The sequence below is a fragment of the Peromyscus leucopus genome, chromosome 1 (assembly GCF_004664715.2).
Source record: "Peromyscus leucopus breed LL Stock chromosome 1, UCI_PerLeu_2.1, whole genome shotgun sequence".
Lineage (NCBI taxonomy): Eukaryota > Metazoa > Chordata > Mammalia > Rodentia > Cricetidae > Peromyscus > Peromyscus leucopus.
This window is the reverse complement of record NC_051063.1, coordinates 161,472,740-161,497,347: the sequence shown is the minus strand read 5'-3', so window position 1 is coordinate 161,497,347 and position 24,608 is coordinate 161,472,740. Positions and strand designations below refer to the sequence as shown.

Sequence of the window (24,608 nt, the reverse complement as noted above, 5' to 3'; positions counted from 1 at the left end):
GAAGGTTGTAGAAGGTCAGAGGGGATGTGATGTAAACTGTTTGTTAAGGTTTCTTATACCTGCAAATACTGAATTTAAAAGTTGATTCTGGTTGGTTTTCATCTTAAGAATGGCTAATGATTCTGCAAACTGCTTATGTGTGTATGTATACAGGCATGTGACTTGAAAATGTAAGCAAGCTTTAACTGTATGTATGTATGTGTGTAACTTGGATCCAACTGTGTGTATGTGTGCAAGTAATTATTGTTTAGAAAAACGAGCATTGAACAGCAACCACGTGGCTCCCTCCATCTTGGCTGGTGACCTCATGGGCAGCCATGTGGCTGGTAGCCATCTTTTACTAAGGTTATAAAGATCTACTCGGGTTAACACCTAATACTTATGTCTTTACCAAGTGTTCAACAGCAAGTTTCTAGAGAATTTAAATAGATGGCAACATATGTTTAATAAATAAGGTATTTGATTAATATTAAAGCTGCACATCAATGCTTTTATACACAGAAATATACCTTGCTCTGGCAGCTAAACTTTGTAACATAAAGGAATCATAGGAAACAGCTGAGGTTTGTAAATGTATGGCAGGACTAGAGTTCCAAAAAGAGTCTAGTTGCAGTGGTGGAAGACATTTGAGAGATCTCAGTCTTTTAAGAACAGTTTTTATAGTTAAAAACCAATGGCTTAAAAAAATGTTTCTTCTTACCCAAGGTAAAGCATTGTTTTTAGGCTACTTTTGTAGGCTGTTAGAGAACATAAATAGTCAGTCATAAGTAATCAAGTTTTTTAATTGTAGTCAGAGTAAGTAAGTACTGATGTAAGTTTACTCATCTACTCAGTCTCTTGCATATGTTTTTAGGGTTGAGCTTGAAACAAGTAATTAGAAACAAAGTTTGTCTATTCAGATATACCTGGACAGCCCTCATACTTCAGAGATCTGCAGAATATGGCATTTAAATGTTGATCTAAAAGCTTACTATATCAGACAGGCTTCCAGATCCTAGCAGTGACCCAAGGTCTCCAAAGAAGATTACGTACGAGGCACCACAACGTCTCTGCCTGAAATATGACAACGCTGACCACAGGGCAAGATGCCCCAGTACAACGCCTGCCGCCAGGACCCAGCCCAGACTGTGGACAAGCAGTAGGACACTGGAATTGATTGCACCCTTTTGCATGACCAAGGTCAGTCTTCCATGTCCCTATTCCACAGGAAAAATACTCTGCCTTATGGACCTGATGGCGGAAGAAGATTGATGCTGTTCTGACTGGTGCCTCCAACGGTATGGAGACCTGGGTAGGGATTGGTCCCTGTAATTTACAGGATTGGAAGCTTCTTGGTCTGCACTTAGATATAGTTTATCCTTCTCAGATCTCTGACAGTACTGATGGCCAGGCTATCTCTAACTTTGTCAGCATGGCAGCATCAACCAGATCCTTGTGCAAGGCTATAGCTATCTTGTTAGCTCACTTTTAGGAAAATGTTCTAAGTCATAAAGGTTCAGATATGAGTCTAAAATGAGATATGTTTCAGATTACTCTCCTGTTCTGTGGTTCAGAGCTTAACATTTAGGAGCCTTGATGAGCTGGTAGAGCAATGACTACTTACTATTCAGTCACAAGCTCAACATTTTGGATTTGTTTTAGATGTCATCTAAATATGTCTAAATGTAAACCTAAAAGTGCTTCTCATCAGGTCAAAAATCTCTGTCCAATTTATACCTGGCTTTCTGGACAGAAGGAAAATGCACAAGCTTTTAACCCAAATCTGTAGTTCTTGTTGGGACTCAAAGGTATGAGTTCACTTCTGCTGTTTTACAAGATACCCATTACCTGCTTTGTCTACAATATGGATTTCAGTACAGATTGGTAATACTAATGTATCTAAAACTTTTATGTCATTTTGTAAGTAGGCCTCAAAGGATCAAAAGAGCCATAAAAACCTAGACCCACTTCGCAGAGATCAAAAGGACCCCAGATAAGTATTCCTAAAGATGGTATTTTTCCTCTCTCCTGGTCTTGGGAATACTTTTCCCATTACTAAGGGTATGGACCTAAGGGTTCCAAATAAGTTCATAAATTTTAACTTCTGTCCCTAGTTTAAATTTGTCTCAACAGATTTCCATTTGGCTGACAGTCACCTCCAGGTTTCAGTTGCTGACTCCACTGCTCCAGATGACTGTGAGCTCCAAACTTGCTAAAAGCTGACGTGGACCAGCCCAGCTAACATGGTTCTTCCCTGTCTGTCCCTATGGGGTCAGGCAGCTACATGCTTCTGACAAATGCCCCCTTGCCCAGTCTTTGACTAGCTTTTCAGCCTTTTGGGGCCCCCTGACACCGGCGCCCCAATGCCAGCTCGAAGCAGTTCCAGAAGAGAATACATCACCCATATTCCCTGTTCAGGAAAGGCTGAAATGCTGGGTCAAAAGAAAACTCCCTGGCATAGAGACAAGATGGCTAACTATACATGGCCATTATTAGAGAGGGATACTTAGGAGCTAACTGTCCAAAACCCATGATTGGGTTCCATTAGGCACATGAGAAGGGGGAAATGTGAGACCAAAATGAGCTATCTTAGAAATGCTCTCACCCCAAAACTAAAGGCCTAAGACTGCTTCTTTTAGCTACAGGCCATAAGTTACTGGAACAGGCCAGAAGTTACTGAGACCAGTCAGTTCAGATTCCAGAAACCAGGAAGTGTAAAAGTACAGAGCCACAAGATAGTCACGAGGTAATGCCTGCCAGACTATGGAATGTCCTCTCCCTGGTTTCCAGGGTAACTGATCACAGAAATGCCTCCACCTGAGGGCAGCCAATGAGAAATGGTGGCGGGCAACCACTCCCTTAGAAGTAATTTCTAGAAGTCCCTAGAAGCGAGCCAATCAGAATTGTACCTGTACTAGCACCCCTAAATGATGTAACCTTGTGACTTTTCCCTTTAAAAACTGAGCTTGCAGACAGGTGGGCGCTTCCTCCAGCCTCCACTGTGTTGGATGTATTGGACGAAGTCCCTGCCTAGGCTTGTATTGCTTTTGGATATCCAGAATTAAACCTTGCTTTTGCATTCCGGCATGCTCGTCTTTGGTGGTCTCTCTGGGGGTCACGATCTGGGCACAACAGTTTCTCTGCGTAGCCCCGGCTATCCTGGAACTCTGTAGAATAGGCTGGCATCAAACTCTTAGATCTGCCTGCCTCTGCCTCCTAAGTACTAGGACACTAAAGGCATGCAACACCACCGATTGAGGCAGGGTTTTCAAACCCCAGTGTCAGCCCTGGCTACACAGTTCACATGCCTTCCAGTACTGCCATGCTAATGCACGAGGATGGCATGTTGGAGGCCAGCCTGGACACAGAGAGATCTTGTCTCCAAAACAAAATCTCCACCCCTTCTATAGTTTGCACATCTTTTACATGTGATGCCTTCATGAAAAGAAAGCCTACTAATTCCACCCGATAAAACTATAGCTTGCGCCGGGCGGTGGTGGCGCACGCCTTTAATCCCAGCACTCGGGAGGCAGAGGCAGGTGGATCTCTGTGAGTTCGAGGCCAGCCTGGGCTACCAAGTGAGTCCCAGGAAAGGAACAAAGCTACACAGAGAAACCCTGTCTTGAAAAACAAAACAAAACAAAAAACAAAACAAAAAACTATAGCTTGCAATGCTCCCTGTACTTGGGACAAGAACGTGTTGTTAAATCTAGGGGGATGGGGTGAGGGGAGCCACTGTGCAGCTAATGAAGTTTGCAGTGTCTTCAGCAGACTCCCACACCATGGCTGGGATCTGCACTCTGACCAGCAGGTCCAGGAAGCTAGCAGGCCCAGGATTACCTGGATTAGAGAGAGAAGCACATCTCTCTAATTGGATAGGTGCCCTCCAGACACCTAGTAAACATGCTCCTGTCCTTGGTTCTAGAACATCTACAAAAGCCACCAGCTGGAACTCATTATACCCTGCCCAGGCCCAGGCTCCACACAACCCTTCAGGCTTGGCATTCTTGGCTTTCAGACTGCTGGAGTCTAGAGGAGAGGTACCTTTCTGGCTGAGTGGCTCTCAGCAATTTAGACGCCTTAAAGCACTGGTGACTATGAGTCACTCCAGGAAAGCCTCATTCTTGACTCACCTCACACAGCTGTTTGGTTTCTCCGAAACCCTGGGACTTATAAGCTGTAACATGGCATCAGCACATTTTAAGGCATTTCCTTAAAAATCAACCCCATTATGCCCTGGAGTTAGATTTGGGTCTATTTTGACAGATTTATAGCTTAAGTCTGGAAGTAGTTTTATCAGTAAGCCAAGTTTATTAAATATGAACTGAGCTGGGACTGAGGACACCGGCTCACAGGTCTGTAGCAGACAACAGAAGCCGCTTTAGACATGGTCTGGTGGAGCCTCAACCACAAGCCCTTCCTTCTCCTAACTGGCACACACGAACGACTAGCACCTCTGCTTGCTCTTCCCCGAGGGCTGCTCCCATGGGAGCTTCTCTCACGGTCAGGTGAGCACAACAGCAGCTGGCCACCTGGCCACTCAGGACTGGGACTTCCTGTGTTGACATCTACTCAGAAACCTCCTCCAGGAAGTTTCTGGAGGCTATGTGGCCAGTCCCCCTTTACCACCCTGATTCAGGGGTAAACAGTGTTATTTTCATGATTTTGATTGCTACCTTTTTTGGGGTGTTGGGATCAAATCCACAACTTTGTAGCTATTAGACATGTACAAAGAGGAAAAACCACTCATTAGCAGGTTCTCATCCAAGACTTTCGGATCACAGACAGCAGGACAAAATGGGTAGTTCTTCCATCTAAGGCTACCTATATCCCTTGTGCTGCCATGGCCCACAGAAAAACTTAAGTAGCAAATACTTTCTAGTTGTCAGGAAAAGTAAATCTCTCACTCAATTGTGGGAAGCCAGCTCCCACCTTTTCCAGGGTTCTTAGAAGGAGGAGAGAGGGATAAGAAAATATTAAATAGAAAGATAGAAGACAGAAACAGGATAGCTTTGGAAGGACCTGGGTCAAAACCCAACGGCCCCTTCTGCCTCTTCAAAAGGGCTTTTTAATAACAATACCAAGGGGCAGAACAAAAGACCTCCCCCTGGCTAGATCAAAGCACACTGCACAGCTCAGTGTAGAGCCTTCCAAACACCTGGGAACCACGCCCAAGGTCAAATACGCTGTACACTGAGCTGTGGGACTGACTGACATTTACCCGGCCGCACCCTTTCCCTTTCTTTTGCCTTCCTGTCTCCCGTGTGCTGGGATTAAAGCTGTGTACACCATGCTGGGCAATGGCTCTGCAAAAAAAAATTTTTTTTGGTTTTTCAAGACAGGGTTTCTTTGTGTTAACAGCCTTGGCTGTCTTGGAACTCACTTTGTAGACCAGGCTGGCCTCAAACTCAGAGACCTGCCTGCCTGCCTCTTGGAGTGCTGGGATTAATGACATGCGCCACCACTGGCCCGACTGGCCCCATAATCTTAAATACCAATGATGCACCCTGGTTATCCAGAGCCAAACACCACTTCTCATACTGCTTAGTCCCTGCGGAGGTCAATCCAAGTCTGCCTCAGAAGCACCAGGCTGGATTAACATCAAGCCCTCCCAAGGAGGGAGAAACAGAAGGTTTTCATCTTCATCACTTCTGTGGTGCTGAGGATTGAACCCAGGGCCTCACGCTGCTGGGCAAGCTCTACACTCCCTTGTGCCACATCTACAGCAGAGGTGCACTCTGGACAGTGCTGCTATGTGTGACTGTCCTACTCTCATGTCACAGATCTTTTGTTTGCTTGTTTTTTCAAGACAGGGCTTCTCTGTGTAGCCCTGGCTCTCCTGGAACTCGCTGTAGACCAGGATGGCCTCGAACTCACAGAGATCCACCTGCCTCTGCCTCCTGAGCACTGGGATTAAAGGTGTGCACTGCCACCACCGCCACCTCCCAGCCATGTCACCAATCTTAATGAGTGTTTTATGCTCCGTGGAGAAAGGGATTTCTAGCTTTCCTTGACTATCTACAACAACAAATAAATGTTGGAAGTAGTTAGACATGACTTAGTTACTCCAGGCAAACATTATCACCGCTGCATCCTGCACTCAAGATGCCTCCTATTAATCTTCCTATGGAAACAGAAGGTCATTACTCATGAGATAGAATTTTGAGAACATGTTCACTGAACAGTTTTATTGTTTTGGGATAAAAGCCTTGCTATTGGGAGGTACACTGTGGACAATGAGCACCCCGTCAGTGACCAGGGGCTGTGAAGAAGTGCAAGCTCGTGCTGCGTGAGCATGGGGATTGGGCCCTGATAGTTCTGGAATTGGCCTGGGACATCTCAGTATAGAAGTATTGCCACAGTACATGCTTTGATGCTCAGAGTGATTAAAAATGTGGTCAGTAACATGATCTGGGGGTCCTGCTAAAGGGTAAGTTGTTCACATGCAGGAACACAGTAAACTATGGCTGCCAAGTACTAGATCTCAACAATGAAACCAAATTACAAAACATTCCCGCGTTAATCTATACAAAAGATATAAAATTAAAAAGTAATCAACCATCCTTAAATAGTCCGATTCTCCTACAGTGCACTTTCCCACTACGGAATGTTAATGAGAAAGGTAATAAAAATCAAAATAGATAAAAATAGTTAAATCTTTGGATCCCTTTATTCCATGGCCTTCGTTAAAAACACAAAGTGGCCAGATCTTTTTCACTATAGCTTAAATATCAAAAAAGATTTATTAGTAATTTACAGTTAGCAACAAACGTGTACACGGAGTCGTCAGTGGGTCACGGGCCCAGACTGTGTTAGTGATGTTTTACAGGTGCCGGACGATTCTGAAAACTCCATCTTCTTGAAGGAAAACACGAGTCAGTGTCAGCACAACAGAGTTCCAGGCACGGCAGGAGGAACAGGTCCACTGATGCCTAGTTTTCATGTCTTAAAAAGGGGGAGGGTTACTTATTGAAAATACAGCGAGGTACATTCTCGTCTATGATTATTTACATTCATACACTGAAAATATCTGTTTATTTGGACAAATCCTGTGATCTGCTACAAAATGAAGTCCATATACTATGCATGAATAATTTATCCTTTTTAGATAATGGAATAAAGTTATCAAATCTTCATTTGTGTTCCAAACATTAAAAAAGAAATCAAAAACCTTCAGCCTGAAAAGCAAGCGGAAAGGACCCACCCATAGCCCTGTTCCTCAGCACACCGACTTCAGCAAGGACACGTTATGTTTGCTGACTTTAAACGTTTATTCTTTAAAAAATTAGTTGCTTTTTATACAGCTATACAAAGTTCTTAAATGTTTCTTTGGCAATGGAATATAATGGAATTTTACAACTATATAAAAAAGTTACCTTTGCCTAAGAAACAGTATTTACCTGTGTGTACATAGTTGACTGACAAAATTCTCTACCATCCAGCACCCTAATTAAGTGTCGAAATAAGCTACCTCATATTATAGGATCTCCAAAAAGAAAAAGATACACACACACACACACACACACACACACACACACACACACACACACACACCACACACAAACACAAAACCTTCTGTGGCTCAAAACACAGTATCACGGCCTATCTGCAGGCAACTGGAAGTAATCACCAAATACAATTAATTAGTGATAAGAAAAATCCTTTCAGTGATGAAAAAATACTTAGCAGTTCCATTCAGCTCACTGTAGTTCGTTCGACTCTAAGCAAGGATTACAACCTTCTGCTACTCCACATACACTTATGCTCATGTTTTAAGACAAGCCTTCCTGCCCCAAAGCAACTGAGTGTTGCTTTGAAATGAAGCAGAAAAACAGACAGACAAAACCCAGTGCTGGTGACAGACAGACAGCAACTTGACTTCTTCATTCTTCACAAAGACCGAAACCACTTTCCAGGACCACGAAGAGCTAGGAGTCACCTATTTTCAAAGACTTGTTTGTAGACTATGCAGCAACTCTGTTGTCTTTCTAAAAAGGAAAAAGAAGTATCAGTTCATGTCCTAAGCCACGCTCATTAGGAACACTTTTTTCTTAGTTTGCTGAAGTTTATTCAGAGGACCTTAAATACACCCTCCTCTTATTCTCACAGAAAAACCCCGTATCCCTGGGCTCTGGGAGACAGTGCTTGAAGCTCTACATCTGACAGCGAGTGGCTCTGCTATCTGCTCACTGCTTTCCAGTCAGCAGAGGCTGTGGCCACTCTGCAACATGGAGGGACCTCACCACCTTTGGTTGCCCCAACAATTTAAACACAACAGTTAGGTGAACCTTCATTTAGTCACTCTTACAACTCTTTTGAAACAAGCATCATAAAATCCCTAAGTTTTGACATATTTTACCAAGCAATACAATAATCCAGAAGGTAACATAACATTTCTCTCTTAAACTGCATGCTAGGAGAAAATAGTATTGGATTTTGAAATCTACTTTTTAAAAGTAACTTTAAAATGTACTTATTTTTACTTTTATTATCTGTGTACGTGTGCGCACGAGTGTGCCTGTGTTTTCAAACAGAGGCCAGCAGAGGGTACTGGGTCCCTGGAGCAGCAGCTACGGGGTTCTGAGAGTTGTGAACCCCAGTATGGGTCCTGGAATCCATCCACACTTGAGCTCTGTGTTAAGAGAGCAGCAAGCACTCTTATCTGTTCAGCTGTCTCTAGGCAGGGTGAAGAAGCACCTTGGCTAGCAGAGTCCTTGCCTACCACACACGGAGCCTGGGCTTTATCCCCACCACTATGCAAACTAGCCATGGCAGTGGCACAAGCCTCTAATAACAGCACTATGGAGATGGAGGCAAGACAAACAATCAGTCGTCCTTGGTTATACAGTGAGGCTCAAGGCCAGTTTAAGCCACATACAACCAGGCCTTAGAAAACAAACAAAACAAAAAAAAATTATTATTATTTTTTTGGACAGGGTTTTCTCTGTAGCTTTGGAGCATGCACTGGAACTCGCTTTGTAGCCCAGGCTGGCCTGGAACTCAGAGATCTGCCTGCCTCTGCCTCTTGGGATTAAAGGCGTGCGCCACCACCGCCTGGCCAACTCTTAAATTTGAAGTAAGTTTGAAAACAAACTTGACTGGGAAAACTACAAACTATCACCAGTAAGAAGAGCAGCTGGCTATGAAGGAGATCCCAGTGAGACTGACCCTAAACTCAGGTTTATACTCAGTACAGAGCCAGGGCTTGCCCTCCGACCAGAAGCCACCACATAGTCCACTCTCTGTGTCCTTGGGATCTGCACGGGTCTCAGGAGCAGATGTGTGTTTTTGTTTCTGCAGTTGTGGAAACATGCAGCAATCTCTTTTGGTCTGTCCCTTCCCTGTAGGGCCTATACAACAGAGTCTAACAACCGTTTGCATCCCAGTCACCCTGCATGACCGTATTAGAAGGGTCTGCAGGTTAGTGAAAATACAGGCAGTTGGCAGTGAAGCCCAGCATACAGCACCTGCGCAGCATGGGCGAAGGCCCGTGTTCAACCCTCAGAACCCACAAACAGATAAGAGGATATGATGGAGTCTATGTAAATGCAATGCTGTTTTATAAGGGATTTAAGCATCCATGGGTTTGGGAGCCAAGCCCCCTTACGGCCGTACTTTGTTGTTGTTGTTTCTTGAGACAAGGTTTCTCTGTGTAACAGCCTTGGCTGTCTTAGAACTCACAGAGATCCTTCTGACCGGGCCTCCCAAGGGCTGGGATTAAAGGTGTGCGCCATCATGCCCTGCACCACACCTCATTTTTAGTGATGCACACCCCAACGGCAGGACAAGTACTTCCTAGTTGAAAGACTTGACTTCATCTGAGGGTACAATACAAACAATCTGTACAGTTACTAATAAACTGAAGCACATACCGCAAAGTACAAGTTGGCACAGAAACAAATGAACTAAAGATGAACCCTGTCCCCCATCAAACCAACCTTCACACCTCCCAACTTCTTTCTTTTCTTTTTTTACCTTTCAGAAAGCAGTATGACCAATCCAGACCTTTTAGGGTCCAAAAGCCGTGGTTTTCTGAAAGGTTAAAAAAAAAGAGAGGCGAAAGAGAGGGAGAGAAAGGGGCAAGGGGAGGGAGGAGAAAATAAAAGGGGAAGGAAAGAGATGGAGTCATTTCAGATTCTTCCTCCCCAATCCCAGTTTAAAAAATTACTGTCTGTGTGTGTGTATGCCTGTGGAAGTCAGGAGACTTCTGGGGCTGGGCTGCAGTCACAGGCAGGTCTGAGCTGCCTGGCATGGGTGCTGGTAACCAAACTTGGTCCTCTCTAAGTGCAGCAAGTACCTTTAGCCCCCATTTCGGAGTCTTCATTGTCTCAGTGCCCTCTCTGAAGAAACAGAAGACTCACCCACCATGGTGACTCAATTTACTTACAGGAGCATGAGACAGAAGCTGACTACACCCATACCGCAACCCAGACATCCCCTTCTCCAAAAAGAAAAAGAAAAAGCTAAAGAGCGCAGGACACAAAGCCCATGTGTCCACCATTCTTCTTAACCACACCCCACCCCCGGGAGGGGGTGGAAGAGAGGATCTAGTGTGGCTGATTCTCTATGGTCCTATCTTTACTTCTGTTTCTGTTAAATCATGTTTGTTTACCTTCTTCCCCAAACTAATACCCATGCCAGTGCTCAAAGTACTGAGTTGTGTACGGAGTAGCTGGCAACTCTAAGACAAATCAGATAAGCAAGAGCAGTCTAGAGAGTGAGAAACTGAGCTGAAGGACCTTGTTGGTAACAGGAGCAAATGACTTGAAGCTAATTCTGAGCAGTCTGGCACAATATCCAAGACATAAAATTAACATAACTGGTCCCAAACCCTTCAATACTGATCTCCTTCCACAGAGACTCTCAATAATAGCTAGTTATAAAAACCGGACAACAAAACTCAAGCCAGCAAATCTTTGCAACTGTCTTTTGCTGTTACTAGTGGATCTCTGTATAACAGGATTTTGCTCTTTATTTTCTTTCTTTGTCAAAAAACTAAGATACTTCAATAAGACAGTTACAATACTGCCTTAATTGACAGGCCTCTTTCATTAGATAAATTATACACAAAAGCATACTACATAGAGCTACTGAATTCTTCCCCAACTGTTGGTGAATGCCAATATACGAGAGGGCTCACAAGAGCATGCCATAATAAGAAAACAAGAGCCGAGTGAGTTCTCTACAAACCTATATTAAGAGCAGTGACTCAAGAGCCAACCTGCTAGGCCCAACATTCAGCATCCTCCCTCTCGGGTTCTGTGACCTTGGATAAGTTATTTAATATCTCTGTATCTGTCTCCTTTGTAAAACTTAGATAATAATAGAACCCGTCTCACAGAGCTTAAGTTAGTGTGTGAGAACCGTTCAGCACTATACCTGCCACTCACTAACTATGTGAAGGCCAATGCTTTCAGATGTACAGGTTTGCTTTGCTTCCTAGGGTCTTTTGGTGTTAACGTGTAAAAATCTAGTAATATGAAATAAAGGTGATATTACAGTTTTTCTAATGTACAGCTTTAGTGCTCCTTAGTGTGTTTTCCTTAAAAACTTTCTTTAAAGACAGAAAAGGTAACACTAACTCAGCTGCTAGCAGAACATTCCTATTTTTTTTAGGGGGGGAGTTGGGGGCGGTGTCTAAGAACTCAAAAGTCACCAGTCTTCCTGGTCTCCTTCCGCTGAAAGCGCAGTTTAGCTACAGGCAGCACTCTAGCTGCTGCTCAGCCTGATGCTGCTAAGTTCAGGTACTATGTATGTACATCACCTGCTTTTGCTTCCCTAGTGCTGAGATTAAAGGCATATACCACGCCCGGCTCTCTTTATTCATCAGTCAAGAAATTACTGTTAAAATAAATATTCCAACCATGTATAGTCTCCAAGAAGTTAAAGTGAAAAATAATTCTGCCAAAACAGATATAAGCAAAATGTTCTGAAGGCCAATCCCACAGCATGCAGCTATACTTACCCTATATTCAAAATCTGCAAACTCCCTGCCCCCACGACCACCTCTGAATCCACCACGAAATCCTCGAGGGGCAGTGAAAGTCCCTCCTCGGCCACTGCCACGTCCTCTGCCACCACGGAAGCCAAGGCTTCCTCTGCCTCGGTAGCCCCCACGGCCGCGATTTGGACGAAGCGGGATTCCAAATGTTTCAGCATTTAGCCTTCTTTCTTCAGCCCAAGTTGGTCTCCTTTCTCTGTTATACAAGAGCAGATGAACATCAGTGTGTCAACTCAAAAAAGTTCATCTCTCAGCAAATCTATGCATGTAGCCCTAATTCCCCAATTCTGGATAAATTTAATTGAGTTCTCAAAATCAATTAAAAAAAAAAAAAAAAAAAAAAAAAAAGCAGTTAATCTAAATTCTCCCTAGCCTTCATGGCATGCATATGCCACCACCGTCCAGCCTCTTTTTTTTTTTTTTTTTTGTGTTACTAGGATAAATCCTAGGGCCTTGCATATGCTAGGCAAGTATTCCTCCACTGAGCTACATCCTCAGCATTTACTTTTTTAGAAAGAATATTATTTAAAACTTCTGGGCTGGGGGCTGGAGAGATGGCTCAGAGGTTAAGAGCACTGACTGCTCTTCCAGAGGTCCTAAGTTCAATTCCCAGCAACCACATGGTGGCTCACAACCATCTATAATGAGATCTGGCGCCCTCTTCTGGTGTGCATACATACAAACAGAACACTGTATACATAATAAATAAATAAATCTTAAAAAAAACAAAACAAAACAAAAAAACTTCTGGGCTGGTGAGATGGCCTAGCTGATAAAGGTGCTTGCTTAGCAAGCTTGACATCTGGGTTCCATTCCTGGAAAACCACATGGCAGTAGGAGAGAACTGACCACCACACCCACTCCATAGAATGTGCACACACAAACCAAACCAAACCAAACCTTTCAATAGTAATTTCTTTTAGGAAAAGAAAACACCACTTAAAAAACAAAACAAAACAAAAAACCAATTGTGGGGGCTGGAAAAATGGCTCAATAGTTAAGAGCACTGGCTACTCTTCTAGAAGACCTAGGTTCAATCCCAAGCTCCCACATAAGTAGCTCACAACCTTTTCCAACTACAATTCCAAGAGATCTGATACCCTCTTCCAGCCTCTGTGGGCAAGGCACGCACATGGTGTACAGACAGGACACACATGCAGGCAAAAGGCCATTACAATATACACAAAATAGAAATGAATAAACCTCATAAAAATTCACTGTGGTCATTAGGTTTTTCTAGGTATTCACTAAGACTTGTGAATCCATATAAAAATTTTACACACCAATACCCCGAGAGCACATTAAAAGACAGTACCTATTGTCATCACAAGAAATATTGTCAAAGAAGGATTTAGTTTTGTCGTAATAGCAGTTGGGTCCGAGAGGATCTTCCTCATCAGCATTCCCTTCACTGTTTTGAGTATCAACTCCGGAGTCTCCTTTGTCTTCACCATTTACAGGTTTCTCCTGTTTCTCAAGTTTATCTTCTAACAGAAAACATGCAAGTTACAATCATAAACATCTAAGCTGTAAAACATTTTTACCTCACCAACCAAATTATTTTATGAGTAAAAAATAAAAACTTACCTTTTAATTTAAGTTTATTATGAAACTCTCTGTCGATTTCCTCCTTGTTAAATTGTGCATTTGCACTTTCAAAGTCAAAGTCTTTCTCAAATTTCATTGGACCATCTCGACGGATACCAAATCTTCCCCTGCCACCTCGATGACCCCCACGTCCTCTCCTTGGAGCAGAAGGAACACCTGGAACTATGGTAAGAAAGAGTATTTATAACAGACATTCAGTATGTAGCAGCTGGTTTAGAACAGTATATGGTCTTTGAATGAAACAATCTGCAAAATAAATGTTTAAAGGTCTCTATACAGATAGTATATATGTATTTTTATATAAATAAGAAATGAGGGGTGGAGTGGAGAGATGGTTCAATGATTAAAAACACAGAGAAGCTGGGTTTGATTCGTAGTGTTCACATGGTGGTTCACAACCACTCAAAACTCCAGTTCCAGGAAGTGACTGGTGCCTTCTTCTGACTTCTGCAGGACTAGGTACACACACTGCACACAGACATACATGCAGATAAAGCATACATACACAGGTAATAAACATCTTAAAACAACAACAAAACCCGCTGAAATTGGGGCTGTAGAGATGGCTCAGTGGTAAAGGAGCTTGTTGTCAAGTCTGATGACCTGAGTTCAATCTCTGAGACTCATGTGGTAGGAGAAGAGGACTGACTTCCACAGTTGTCCTCTGACCTCCACATCTGTACTGTGACACCTGCACAGTGGCACACATCCACAAACAAACAAACAAACTACCAAATAAAAAATGAAACAAACAAAACCAACTCCTGCAAGTTGACCTTTGACGACCTCTATAGGTGCACTGTGGCACAGACATGCCCAGAGAAAAACAAACAAACAAACAAACAAACAAACAAACAGACGTCAAGACACAAAAAAATTAAGTTGCTTAAAGTTAGTGTGTATATTAAAAAATAAAACATAAAAGTTTTTTTATGTAATTTTTATATAGTTGTATCTATGAAGACCACAACAAAGAGGTGTATAATCGACAGACAGATCTGGAGCCTTCTTCACTATATTAACATAGAAGAAGCTCTGTTCTTTCTGCCATGTCCCTCGTACCATACCCAAAGTGTCAGGTCCTTTGTGGAAAGCATAACAGGAAACAAGATGTATAATAAGAATATATATGAACACTACTTAGCACAGACTGTAAGGTAGGAAATGTTTTTCTCAAAACTCAGATAAAACAACAGACAAGAGAAGCACCCATTTTTAATGGCTCCAAGCACTTCCTGCTTTCACGTTTTTCCCTTTAAGTGGCTCCACTTATTCAAGTCTTCTGGATCTATGTATTCTCTTTCTATAACACTGCTACAGGATCTCAATCAATCATCTGAGATACGGTAAAGCAATACAAAGTAGCATAATTCATAGTGAAAACTTGGGAACCCAAATATCCAACACATGTGTGACTAAGAAAAAAACAAAACAAAACAGAATATGGAATAGTACTTGGTGTGAGTTGAACTTTAAAAAAATGCAGAACACAAAGCAGGATGACTTTAATGAAGTACAAACCCAATAGTTTCATTAGGTCTAGAGAAGCAGGTATTTTAACATATTCAATTTTATTATTAAAAGCAACTTCCTTTAATCCCAGCACTCGGGAGGCAGAGGCAGGCAGATCTCTGTGAGTTCAGGCCAGCCTGGGCTACCAAGTGAGTCCCAGGAAAGGCGCAAAGCTACACAGAGAAACCCTGTCTCCAAAAATTAAAAAAGCAACTAATTTACATGCCAGGAAACAGGGCATGATTCACCTTAAAGTTCTGCATAAAGAACACCTATTTGGGCTGGGGAGATGGCTCAGTGGTTAAGAGCACCAACTGCTCTTCCAGAGGTCCTGAGTTCAATTCCCAGCAACCACATGGTGGCTCACAACTACTTGTAATGAGATCTGGTGCCCTCTTCAGGCCTGCAGGGACACATGCAGACAGAATACTGTATACATAATAAATTAATAAATCTAAAAAAAAAAAAAAAGAACACCTATTTGTGTAAAATCCAAGGAGAAACTGCAAGAACATTCACTGTTCTGTTAGTGACCCTTAGTGGTGGATAAGGGTAGTGAAACTTTTTAGTTATCTTTTGTTTGTTTTTGTGATACTAGATACTGGACCTAAGGCCTCTTGGAGGCTAGGCAAGCATTGAGTGCTATCTCCAACACAGGTAGTGAGTTTAGGGACACTCTTAAGACTAATTTCCTTATTACTTCACATAATATTATTTAAAAGATTTATTGTTTTTATTTATGTGCATCCACATGTAGGTGTTGCTGGAGGGCTTCTCTCCAGGTTCCCCAAGCCCCGCAGTCCCACAATCCACTTATAAAATAATCACTCAGACGCTTATATCACTTATAAACTGTATGGCCGTGGCAGGCTACTTGCTAACTGTTCTTTTATCTTAAATTAACCCATTTTTATAAATCTATACCTTGCCATGTGGCTGGTGGCTTACCAGTGTCTTTACATGCTGCTTGTCCTGGTGGTGGCTGCAGTGTCTCCCCCCTCAGCCTTCCACTTCCCAGAATTCTCCTCTCTCCTTGTCCCACCTACTTTCTGCCTGGCAACCTACTTCCTGCCTGGTCATTGGCCATCAGTGTTTTATTTATATAGAGCGATATCCACAGCACTTCCCCTTTTTTCTTTTTTAAAAAGAAAGGTTTTAACTTTAACATGGTAAAATTACATATAACGAAACAATTACCGAGCAAGAATTCTAGTGTGCCTGCAGTCAGAAAGGGGTGTTAGAGACGCCAGCTGTGGGGCTAGGAACCAAGCCCTTCTCTGCCAGAGCAGCAGGTGCTCCTGACTGCGGAGGTATTACAGAACTGTGAATGATTCAATATACGGCAATTATTCTGAGAGTCACCTGTTTAGACTACTCCACAACACACACAACATAGCAAACCACAGACACAATAAGCAACCATTCAAGGGGTGAAGGAGGAGGATCTCTTCAGCCCAAGAGGTCCAGGCCAGCCCAGGCCACACAGAGTACCTCAAAACAAGCACAGGAGAAATGAGCGCTCATACACTTAAAAACAGCACACTAACAATGAATACAAAGATTCCTTTCTAATCATCATCTAAAAGAAGGAGATTACATGTTACCATTATGTTCTAACTTGGAACAGTTTTAAATTTTGTTTTCCATTAATTGGAAATTAACAAAACATGCTTTTTAAATATTAAATATTGCCAAGAAAATATAAAACCTTATTCAATCAATAATTATGAAAGAAAATGGAAAGCTCTTTATACAAGCACTTCATTTAAAAAAGCAAAAAGGGACTAGAGAGAAAGAAAGCTCAGGTTTAGATCCCTTACTGCTCTTAAGAGATGACCCAGGTTTGGTTCCCAGCACCTATAATAGGTGGCTCACAACTATATGTAACTCCAGTTCCAGGGATCCAACAGGCATGTGGTGCACATATATGCATATAGGTAAAATATTCATACACATAAAATAAACAAAGCAAAAATCTTTGGGCTGAATCTGCTGGCACATGCCTATAATGCCAGCACTTGGGAGGCAGAATCAGGAGTTGGAGGCCATCCCTGATTTTTCAGTAATTTCCAAGCTAGCATGAGACTGTCTTAAAAAAGCAAAACAAAACAAAACCCCAAACTCTGGATTTAAACACTTTTCTTTTTTCTCACTTTAATCAGATTTAGCAAGAAGCACCTTTATCTGAAGAGCTAGCCATCTTGCTGGTGCATTAAATACTTAGAGAGAGAGAGAGAGAGAGAGAGAGAGAGAGAGAGAGAGAGAGAGAGAGAGAGAGAGAGAGAGAGAGACTGACTGACTTTTTGCGGGGCTGGAAACTGCTGAGAGGTTAAGAGTGCTGGCTGCTCTTGCAGAGGACCTGAGATTCCACCACCCACATGGTGGCCCACTGTGGGCACCAGGCACACATTGGTAACCATACATACATACATGCAGGCAAACACTCAATACACATTAAGAAATATTAAAAGGGCTGAGGAGGGATTCCTGAGGGTAAAGCTCTCCTGCTATACAACTGTGAGGGCTGAAGTCCAGATGCCCAGCAACCACATAAATGCTGGGAGGACACGGTAGCCCGCACCCATGATTCCAGCTCTCAGAAGGCAGAGACGGGATCCTTGGAGCAAGCTTGCTAGCTACACTACCCTAATTAGCAAGCTCAAGTTTCAGGTGAGCAAACCTTCTTCAATTTACAGGATGAAGAGCGATTGAGGCCATCTGCCATAAGCATGAGGACCCAAGTCCTGAAGACAGGTGGATTCCTGGAGCTCACTGACCAGCCAGCCCAGTCAAGTTAATGAACTCCAGGTTCAGCGAGAGACTCTTACCTCAAAAAATAATGTGGAGAGTGATCAACAAAGACACCCAATATTGCTCTCTGGCCTCCACCCCCATGTGTACATATATGCATCATGTACTTGCCTGCATATACATCCACAAGAACATGGACATAAACCCAAACCCAAAGACAACTGTGTACCATCAAGTCTTTTCCAGAAAAACAGTACTTCAGAAAAATTATATATAGATTTAAGAAAACAGAAAAAAAAAAAGTGCATTATGGCATTGAGTCCTTTTTCCAGCTTCCTCACCAACAGTAATATCTGAACTACTGTATACTAGCAAAACTAGGAAACAGATATTGGCAGAGTGTAATTAACCAAACTACATCTTCCTCAACATCACTAATTACTGACATTCATCTTCAGGTATGTCTTTTTGTAGAGGTCAGCAACAGTCTGCCACATGCACAGACTCACAATGATTCACTCCCCTGGGGTCAGCCCTCTGTAGTTAACAATTCCCACTTTTTTTCTTTTTATAGCAACTATACCATCTCCAAGATGCTTTCCCCCATTGAGAGCCACAGATTCAGGTAGCTGCTGGGGGGGGGGGGGGTGGCGGCACATGCCTTTAATCCCTGCACTTGAGAGGCAGAGTTTCAAGCCAGCCAGGGCTATGCAGTAAGGACCTGTCACAACCAACCGACCTACCAACTAATCAACCAATCAGTCAGCCAACCAACCACAAAAACCCTCAAATCAAATGAACCCAAACCAGCCAGATCCAGGTAACTTACCTACTTGCCTCTTGCTATCATTTCTGAGCTGCTCATTTTCTGGCCTTGGGACTTTGTGTACTTCAGCTACAAAAAGAGACATGCAAAGTAACAAATCAATTCAAAATATATAACCAAAAATTTCCATGATGTTAGAATGGAGATGGCAACACCCCCTAGAAAACCCCCACCCCCACCACCACTTTCAATCAAAATTTCAAAGTCCGAACACTATTCAAGTTCAGCTTGAACCTGCTAGGGTCGTTCATATAAAGTAACCCTCTTGGTGAAATGAGGAGATGGAGAGTGATCAGTCAGTGCAGGAACAGTAAACAGCTCAGCTCTACCTCGCCTGTGCTCTTGGTTGTCTATTGCTTTCTGGCTGGTAGATGGCAAAGGCCTGGTTGGTACAGGGCTCCTTCTCCCAACAGGTGCTGGAGCAGGTAAGTGGGCCGAGGCGGTCTGTACTGCTTGTTCCATGGTTGGACTTTTTCTCAAAGGGTCTAACTGAGGGCTTGATCGACCTAAAATGTAACCAAAAGATAATAAACTACCCTAACCTGGGATTTCAAAATCATCTAGACCTTGTAAAAAAATAAGTCTAGAATTTTATTCTGCTAACTCAAATCCTCAGCATAAAACTGAATTTTATTAGACCAGTGTTTAAATTTACTTATCTTTAGTGGGCTAATTATTCAGCTAATGAAAACAAAACAAAACCAAAACAAACAAAAACCCCAAATCTCAAAAAAAAAAAAAAAAAAAAAAAAAAAAACCAAAAAAAAACCCCAAAACAAAACAAAACAAACCACACTACATTAACACCACCACTGCTATGACTTTATTCATCTTTCTTTCTTTCTTCTAGTTCTTCTTTTTTTTTTTCCGAGACAGGGTCTCTCTATGTAGCCTTGGCTGTCCTGGAACTCACTCTGTAGAGCAGGCTGGCCTCAGAGATCCACCTAGCACTGCCTTCCAAGTGCTGGGATGCAAAGACCACACTGTAGGCAAATGGAGGCTTTCCCTAATCACAGGAGTGACACATTCAGTTTCTTTCTTTCTTTTTTGGGGGGTGGGAAAGGAGACAGAATATCATATAGTTCTCACTGGCCTTAAACTCCTGACCCTCCTGTCCCCATCACCAAGGTGCTAGGATCCAGGTATGCATGTCCAAGCAAACTAAAGCACGGAGTTCTGTTACAAGAATGTAAAGAACAATAAAGCACGGTGGTAGTCCTTGGAAGCCTTGCATATTTGAGTAATTAAATGTCAAAATTAAAAAGGCAGCAAAAACAAACTCTTCTGAGAATTCCAGAATAGTCACTCATTCCTAGTCATATAAAAGCTCTCCTGTCATGTCTCTGCTTATCATGGGATTGACTTATTAAATAATCATGCTTTTTGTTCCTGTAATGTTTGCTCTAAACTTCTAAAGAAGCTCTTAGATTCCATGATATTGTACCAAAATAGAGAATTTTATTTAAAAATTATCTATCTATATTATTATCTATAAGAAAAAAATCCCCAGATCTACATCTGTCCAGGCTCAAGGAACTGGGGAAGAGGGTGGTTGCTGACTGCTCTCTGGTTGTGAGTACTCAGAACCCCAGGGACAACTATCAGTACTATCCCCCAAGTATGTAATTACAATGTCTACGGTATTTCCAGATTTATGGCAAAGTTACTTTAGTCAAAAGTTTAATTACCAGTAAAACAGTGGAAACATAAGGTACTATTAATATAAACACGAAGTTTTTGTTGTTTGTGGTTATAATATTTTGGCTCACTTCATACTTACAAAGGAGCATTGTTTAAGATAGGGAATGGATAAGCTGCTCAGGCTGGCACTCAACACCTGGACTCAAGTGATCCTCCTGCCTCAGCTTCCAATGTAGTTGCCTATGCAGCAGAGATCACAGGCATATGCCATTATGCAGTTTTCAAAGTTAGGTTTTCCTTTTCTCTTCCCTTTAGATCATGTCCTTACTAAGTAGACAAAGCTGGCCTTGAACATAGGACACCATCACAAGCAGCTGAAGTGGTAAGATCTGAGAACTGCCTGTTGCTGCAGGTCACTGTATAGTACTCTATCAATGACCTTTCCTATTCAGAAAACCACTTTCCTCCCTGCTCCTCTGAGAAGAAAGCCCATGATGTGGAAGCAGTAAGTAGAGAGGTGAACCCAATGGGGCACACAGAGTGTAAAAATTTCTTTTTACTAACAACTTACTAACTTACAAATAAGGAAATGTGGTGTGTATGATTAGGAATAAATCCAGAAATGACTTCAGGAAAAATCAAAACCACCTCCCTGAGCGACCATCACATTCTTATCATAGAATTAAAAGAGAATCTCATTTATTTGTGTGAAATTCAGAAATTTATTTACTTAGTTTTTTTGAGACAGTGCTTCACTTTGTAGCCCTGGCTGGCCTGGAACTAACAAAGATCCACAAGCCTCTGCCTCCAATGTGCTAGGATTAAAGGTGTGTACCACCATGACCAGCTTTATTATTTTTTAAAAAGATTTATTTTTATTCCGTGTATGTGTTCGTGCCTGTGCACCTGAATGTGTGTGCTGAGAAGGCCAGAGAGGGCAGCAGACGCCCTGGGGGCTGAGGTGTCTGATACACATACCGATATACACACTTTTTGCAAGAGCAGCACAAGCTCTTGCTGAGCCACCTGTCAAGCGTCTGCAATCCAAACATTTTAATTGGTAAAATTTAAATGGATTCTTAGGCTTTCTATGCCACAGATTTATATAAATATCCACATCAAAATCTAATAAAAATACTTGTTTTCAAGTCTGCAGTACGAGGGAATCCAATCCTACTTTTCTTAAACCATCAGGCACCAATGTCAGCCTTTTTCTACTACGATTTAATCTAAAAATCTTCATCACACCCCTTTCCCCATACTGGCTGTACAGAGGCTCAAGCCCAGATCATCACACACAGCTAGGGAATGTTCTACCTCTAAACTATACCATTAGCCATTACATCTTGCATTTATAGCGTGGAGCTGTTTCCAACACTGTACACTGTTTTATTCACCTCTAAATTTATTTTTATAGTTTTATTATACCAAGTAGCTAAGCTTGCTACTCTTATTTTTTTAGTGTGTTTTGCTGTACACCCAGGTGTGTGTGTGTGTGTGTGTGTGTGTGTGTGTGTGTGTGTGTGTGTGTTTTCGAGACAGGGTTTCTCTGTATAGTTTTGGTGCCTGTCCTGGATCTTGCTCTGTAGACTGGGCTAGCCTGGAACTCACAGAGATCTGCCTGGCTCTACCTCCTGAGTGCTGGGATTAAAGACATGTGCCACCACCACCCGGCTCTCCAGGTGTATTTTAACATTTATTTTTTACAATTTATTTATTTATTTATTTTTAAATGTATATGGAGTTTTGCCTGCATGTGTGTACCACGCATGTGCAGTGTCCACAGAGGCCAGAAGAGGAAGTTGGATCCCTGAGATTGGAGTTACACATGATTATGAGCCTCCACATGGGTGTTGAGAATCAAACCTGGATCCTCTGAAAACAGCAGCAAGTGCTCTTAAACCCTGAGCTACCTTTCTAATAGCTATTTATTCTTTCTTTCTTTTTATAGTTTATTTACCTTTATTTTATGTGCATTGGTGTCAGATTCCCTGGGGCTGAAGTTACAGACAGTTGTGAGCTGGAAGAGCAGTCAGTGCTCTTAACCCTTGAGCTATCTCTCCAACCCCTCTTTGTTTTTTTTAAAGACCTGGCTACCTGGAACTCACAGGGATCTGCCTGCTTCTGCCTCCAAACTGCTAAGATTAAAGTTATTAGCCACCATACTCAGCAAAATTTCACAAGCAAAAGGAAATTAAGGGTTATATTTTATTAGAAAGATCTCTAACAAAATATAGCAAACAACAAAGTCACAAGTATACAGTTATATTAGCTTAGAAAAGTCCTGGATCTCGTTCTGTAGGTGGCCTTGAACTCAGAGAAATCTGCCTGGCTCTGCCTCCCAAGTAATGGGGTTAAAGGCGTGAGCCACTGCCACTTGGCTTATGGTTTTGTTTTATTCCTTATGCTTCTATTTACAAGTCATTTACAGAAAATCTTTGAAGTATTTAAAACTTAAAACATAACCGATATATTTATATTTTTATTTCTAATTATGTTTGTGTGTTGAAAAGCTTAAATACTCCGGCAGTAACACTGCTGCTACCGATGTTAATATGTCAGATCAGGCCGAATTAGCAAATCCAGGTTCAATCTGAGCAGAGCATTCCTGGGTGGTCCCAGGGGAAGAGAAGAAGCTATGAGAGGGAACCATGAGGGGAGAAGTCTTTGGGAGGACCTTAAATACCCTGTGGGGGTAGAGCTGCTGTGTGGCAGGCTTTCTCAGCGGCAGGGTTTGGAGAAGGTAGGTCCAGGAGATACCCCCAACATGTGTGAGTATCTTTCAGTGGCCATGGAAGCTAATGGTTAACAGCTTAGAACCCGCTGGAGTCATGGACAGGTTTGACCTGGCCCCATGTGGGTGCTCTGAACCCAACTCAGGTCCTCTTCACTGGAGCCATCTCTCCAGCTCCACACTTACTAGGTCAGCCAACATGAACAACACTGCTACAATTACTTTAAGGCACAACAGCAAACATACAGGATCATGCTTATTAGTACTGGCTTGATTCTGATCTTCATCAGCTTTGCCCTGCACTGTTCCACCGTCATGAAGAAACCTGCACTGCACTCCTGAACGGAAAGCAATGGCCCGTCACACTGACTGCAGCAGTGGACACAGCAGACACAGGACTCTGTGACTCAGATTATGAGACTATCTGGCAGAAGAACAGAATTTTTCAAAATGACAACAGGATCTCTTAAGCTTATTAAAATGTTAATCTCCAGGCTCCAAGGTTTCTAATCTTCCAGATCTTAATTATGCCCTGCATTTTCAGAAGCACTACAAGATGGTTCTTTTGTGATGATCCAGAGACAGAAGGGCCTACCTGCGTGAGGTGTTAGGCAAGACCCAACAGCATGCACATCAACAGTTTCTTTGGATGGGTTTTCAAATTCACCTAGCATAGTTTTAACTGTCAGTGGGGAGTCTAGGACAGATCTGATAAACTTGGTAAACTAATGTCAAACACAGAATGTTCATCATTTCAATTCCAATGTGTAGAAAGTTTAAAAAGTAAAATAAGTAGAAGCCATTCAGCAAAACATTTATTGCAATAGAGTAACTAGGAGAAAAAAAAATCCCTGAACTAGGGAAGTATGTTGGCACACATCTATAATCCCAGTACTCAGAAGGCCAAGGAAAGAATATACTGAATTAGAGGCTAGCCTAAGATAAGGAGTGGAATCCTTGTCTCAAAAACAAAATTTAAAGAGCCAAAACCAGTAATACATGCTGTTTATAAATCTTCAGAACAAAGCAAAAACTGCTAGAGAAGTTTAGAATGCAAGTACTCGCCAGGCAGAACAGCTTACCTTGGGCTAGCTGTGGCTTTACAGATCTTGTATCCTGTGTGAAGGCAGAACCAACTGTGCTGCTCTGGGATAAGGTACTGCTATTTGATGCTTCTGTTCCAAAGGATGTCAAGGAGCTCCCAGCTTGAAAAGATTAAAAGAAAAACAAACAAAACAAACAAACAAAAACCCAGCATTTTACTGATTGTCTGGGTACCCAACCCATACTTATAAAAATTACTGCCGAGCGGTGGTGGCGCACACCTTTAATCCCAGCACTCAGGAGGCAGAGGCAGGCGGATCTCTGTGAGTTCAAGGCCAGCCTGGTCTAAAAAGCAAGCTCCAGCAATGGTGCAAAGCTACACATAGAAACCCTGTCTCGGTGAAAACAAACAAACAAACAAAAAAACAACAAGAACCAAAAACAATCCCTATCTCATCTCTCATTTGTATACCTCTATGATGGTAGTCAGAATAAGCTCGTACTTAATACAA

General features: G+C 42.3%; 1 protein-coding gene across 4 annotated transcripts in view; it reads right to left on the bottom strand.

Moving 5' to 3' along the window:
* Positions 1-6,630: 6,630 nt before the first annotated feature.
* The window catches only part of Lsm14a (LSM14A mRNA processing body assembly factor), a 44,808-nt gene continuing 26,830 nt past the window's right edge, over positions 6,631-24,608 (bottom strand). The window contains exons 4-11 of one of the 4 annotated variants that reach the window (XM_028877787.2): positions 24,135-24,257; positions 19,007-19,183; positions 18,681-18,746; positions 13,568-13,750; positions 13,296-13,467; positions 11,945-12,176; positions 9,955-10,011; positions 6,631-7,967 (exon numbers count right to left, since the gene is read on the bottom strand). In XM_028877787.2, the coding sequence (XP_028733620.1) occupies positions 9,988-10,011; positions 11,945-12,176; positions 13,296-13,467; positions 13,568-13,750; positions 18,681-18,746; positions 19,007-19,183; positions 24,135-24,257 (977 nt within the window). In that variant the 3' untranslated portion in view covers positions 6,631-7,967; positions 9,955-9,987. The remainder of the gene's footprint in view (positions 7,968-9,954; positions 10,012-11,944; positions 12,177-13,295; positions 13,468-13,567; positions 13,751-18,680; positions 18,747-19,006; positions 19,184-24,134; positions 24,258-24,608) is intronic. The other 3 variants (XM_028877788.2, XM_028877789.2, XM_037199467.1) reach the window with 3 other exon arrangements.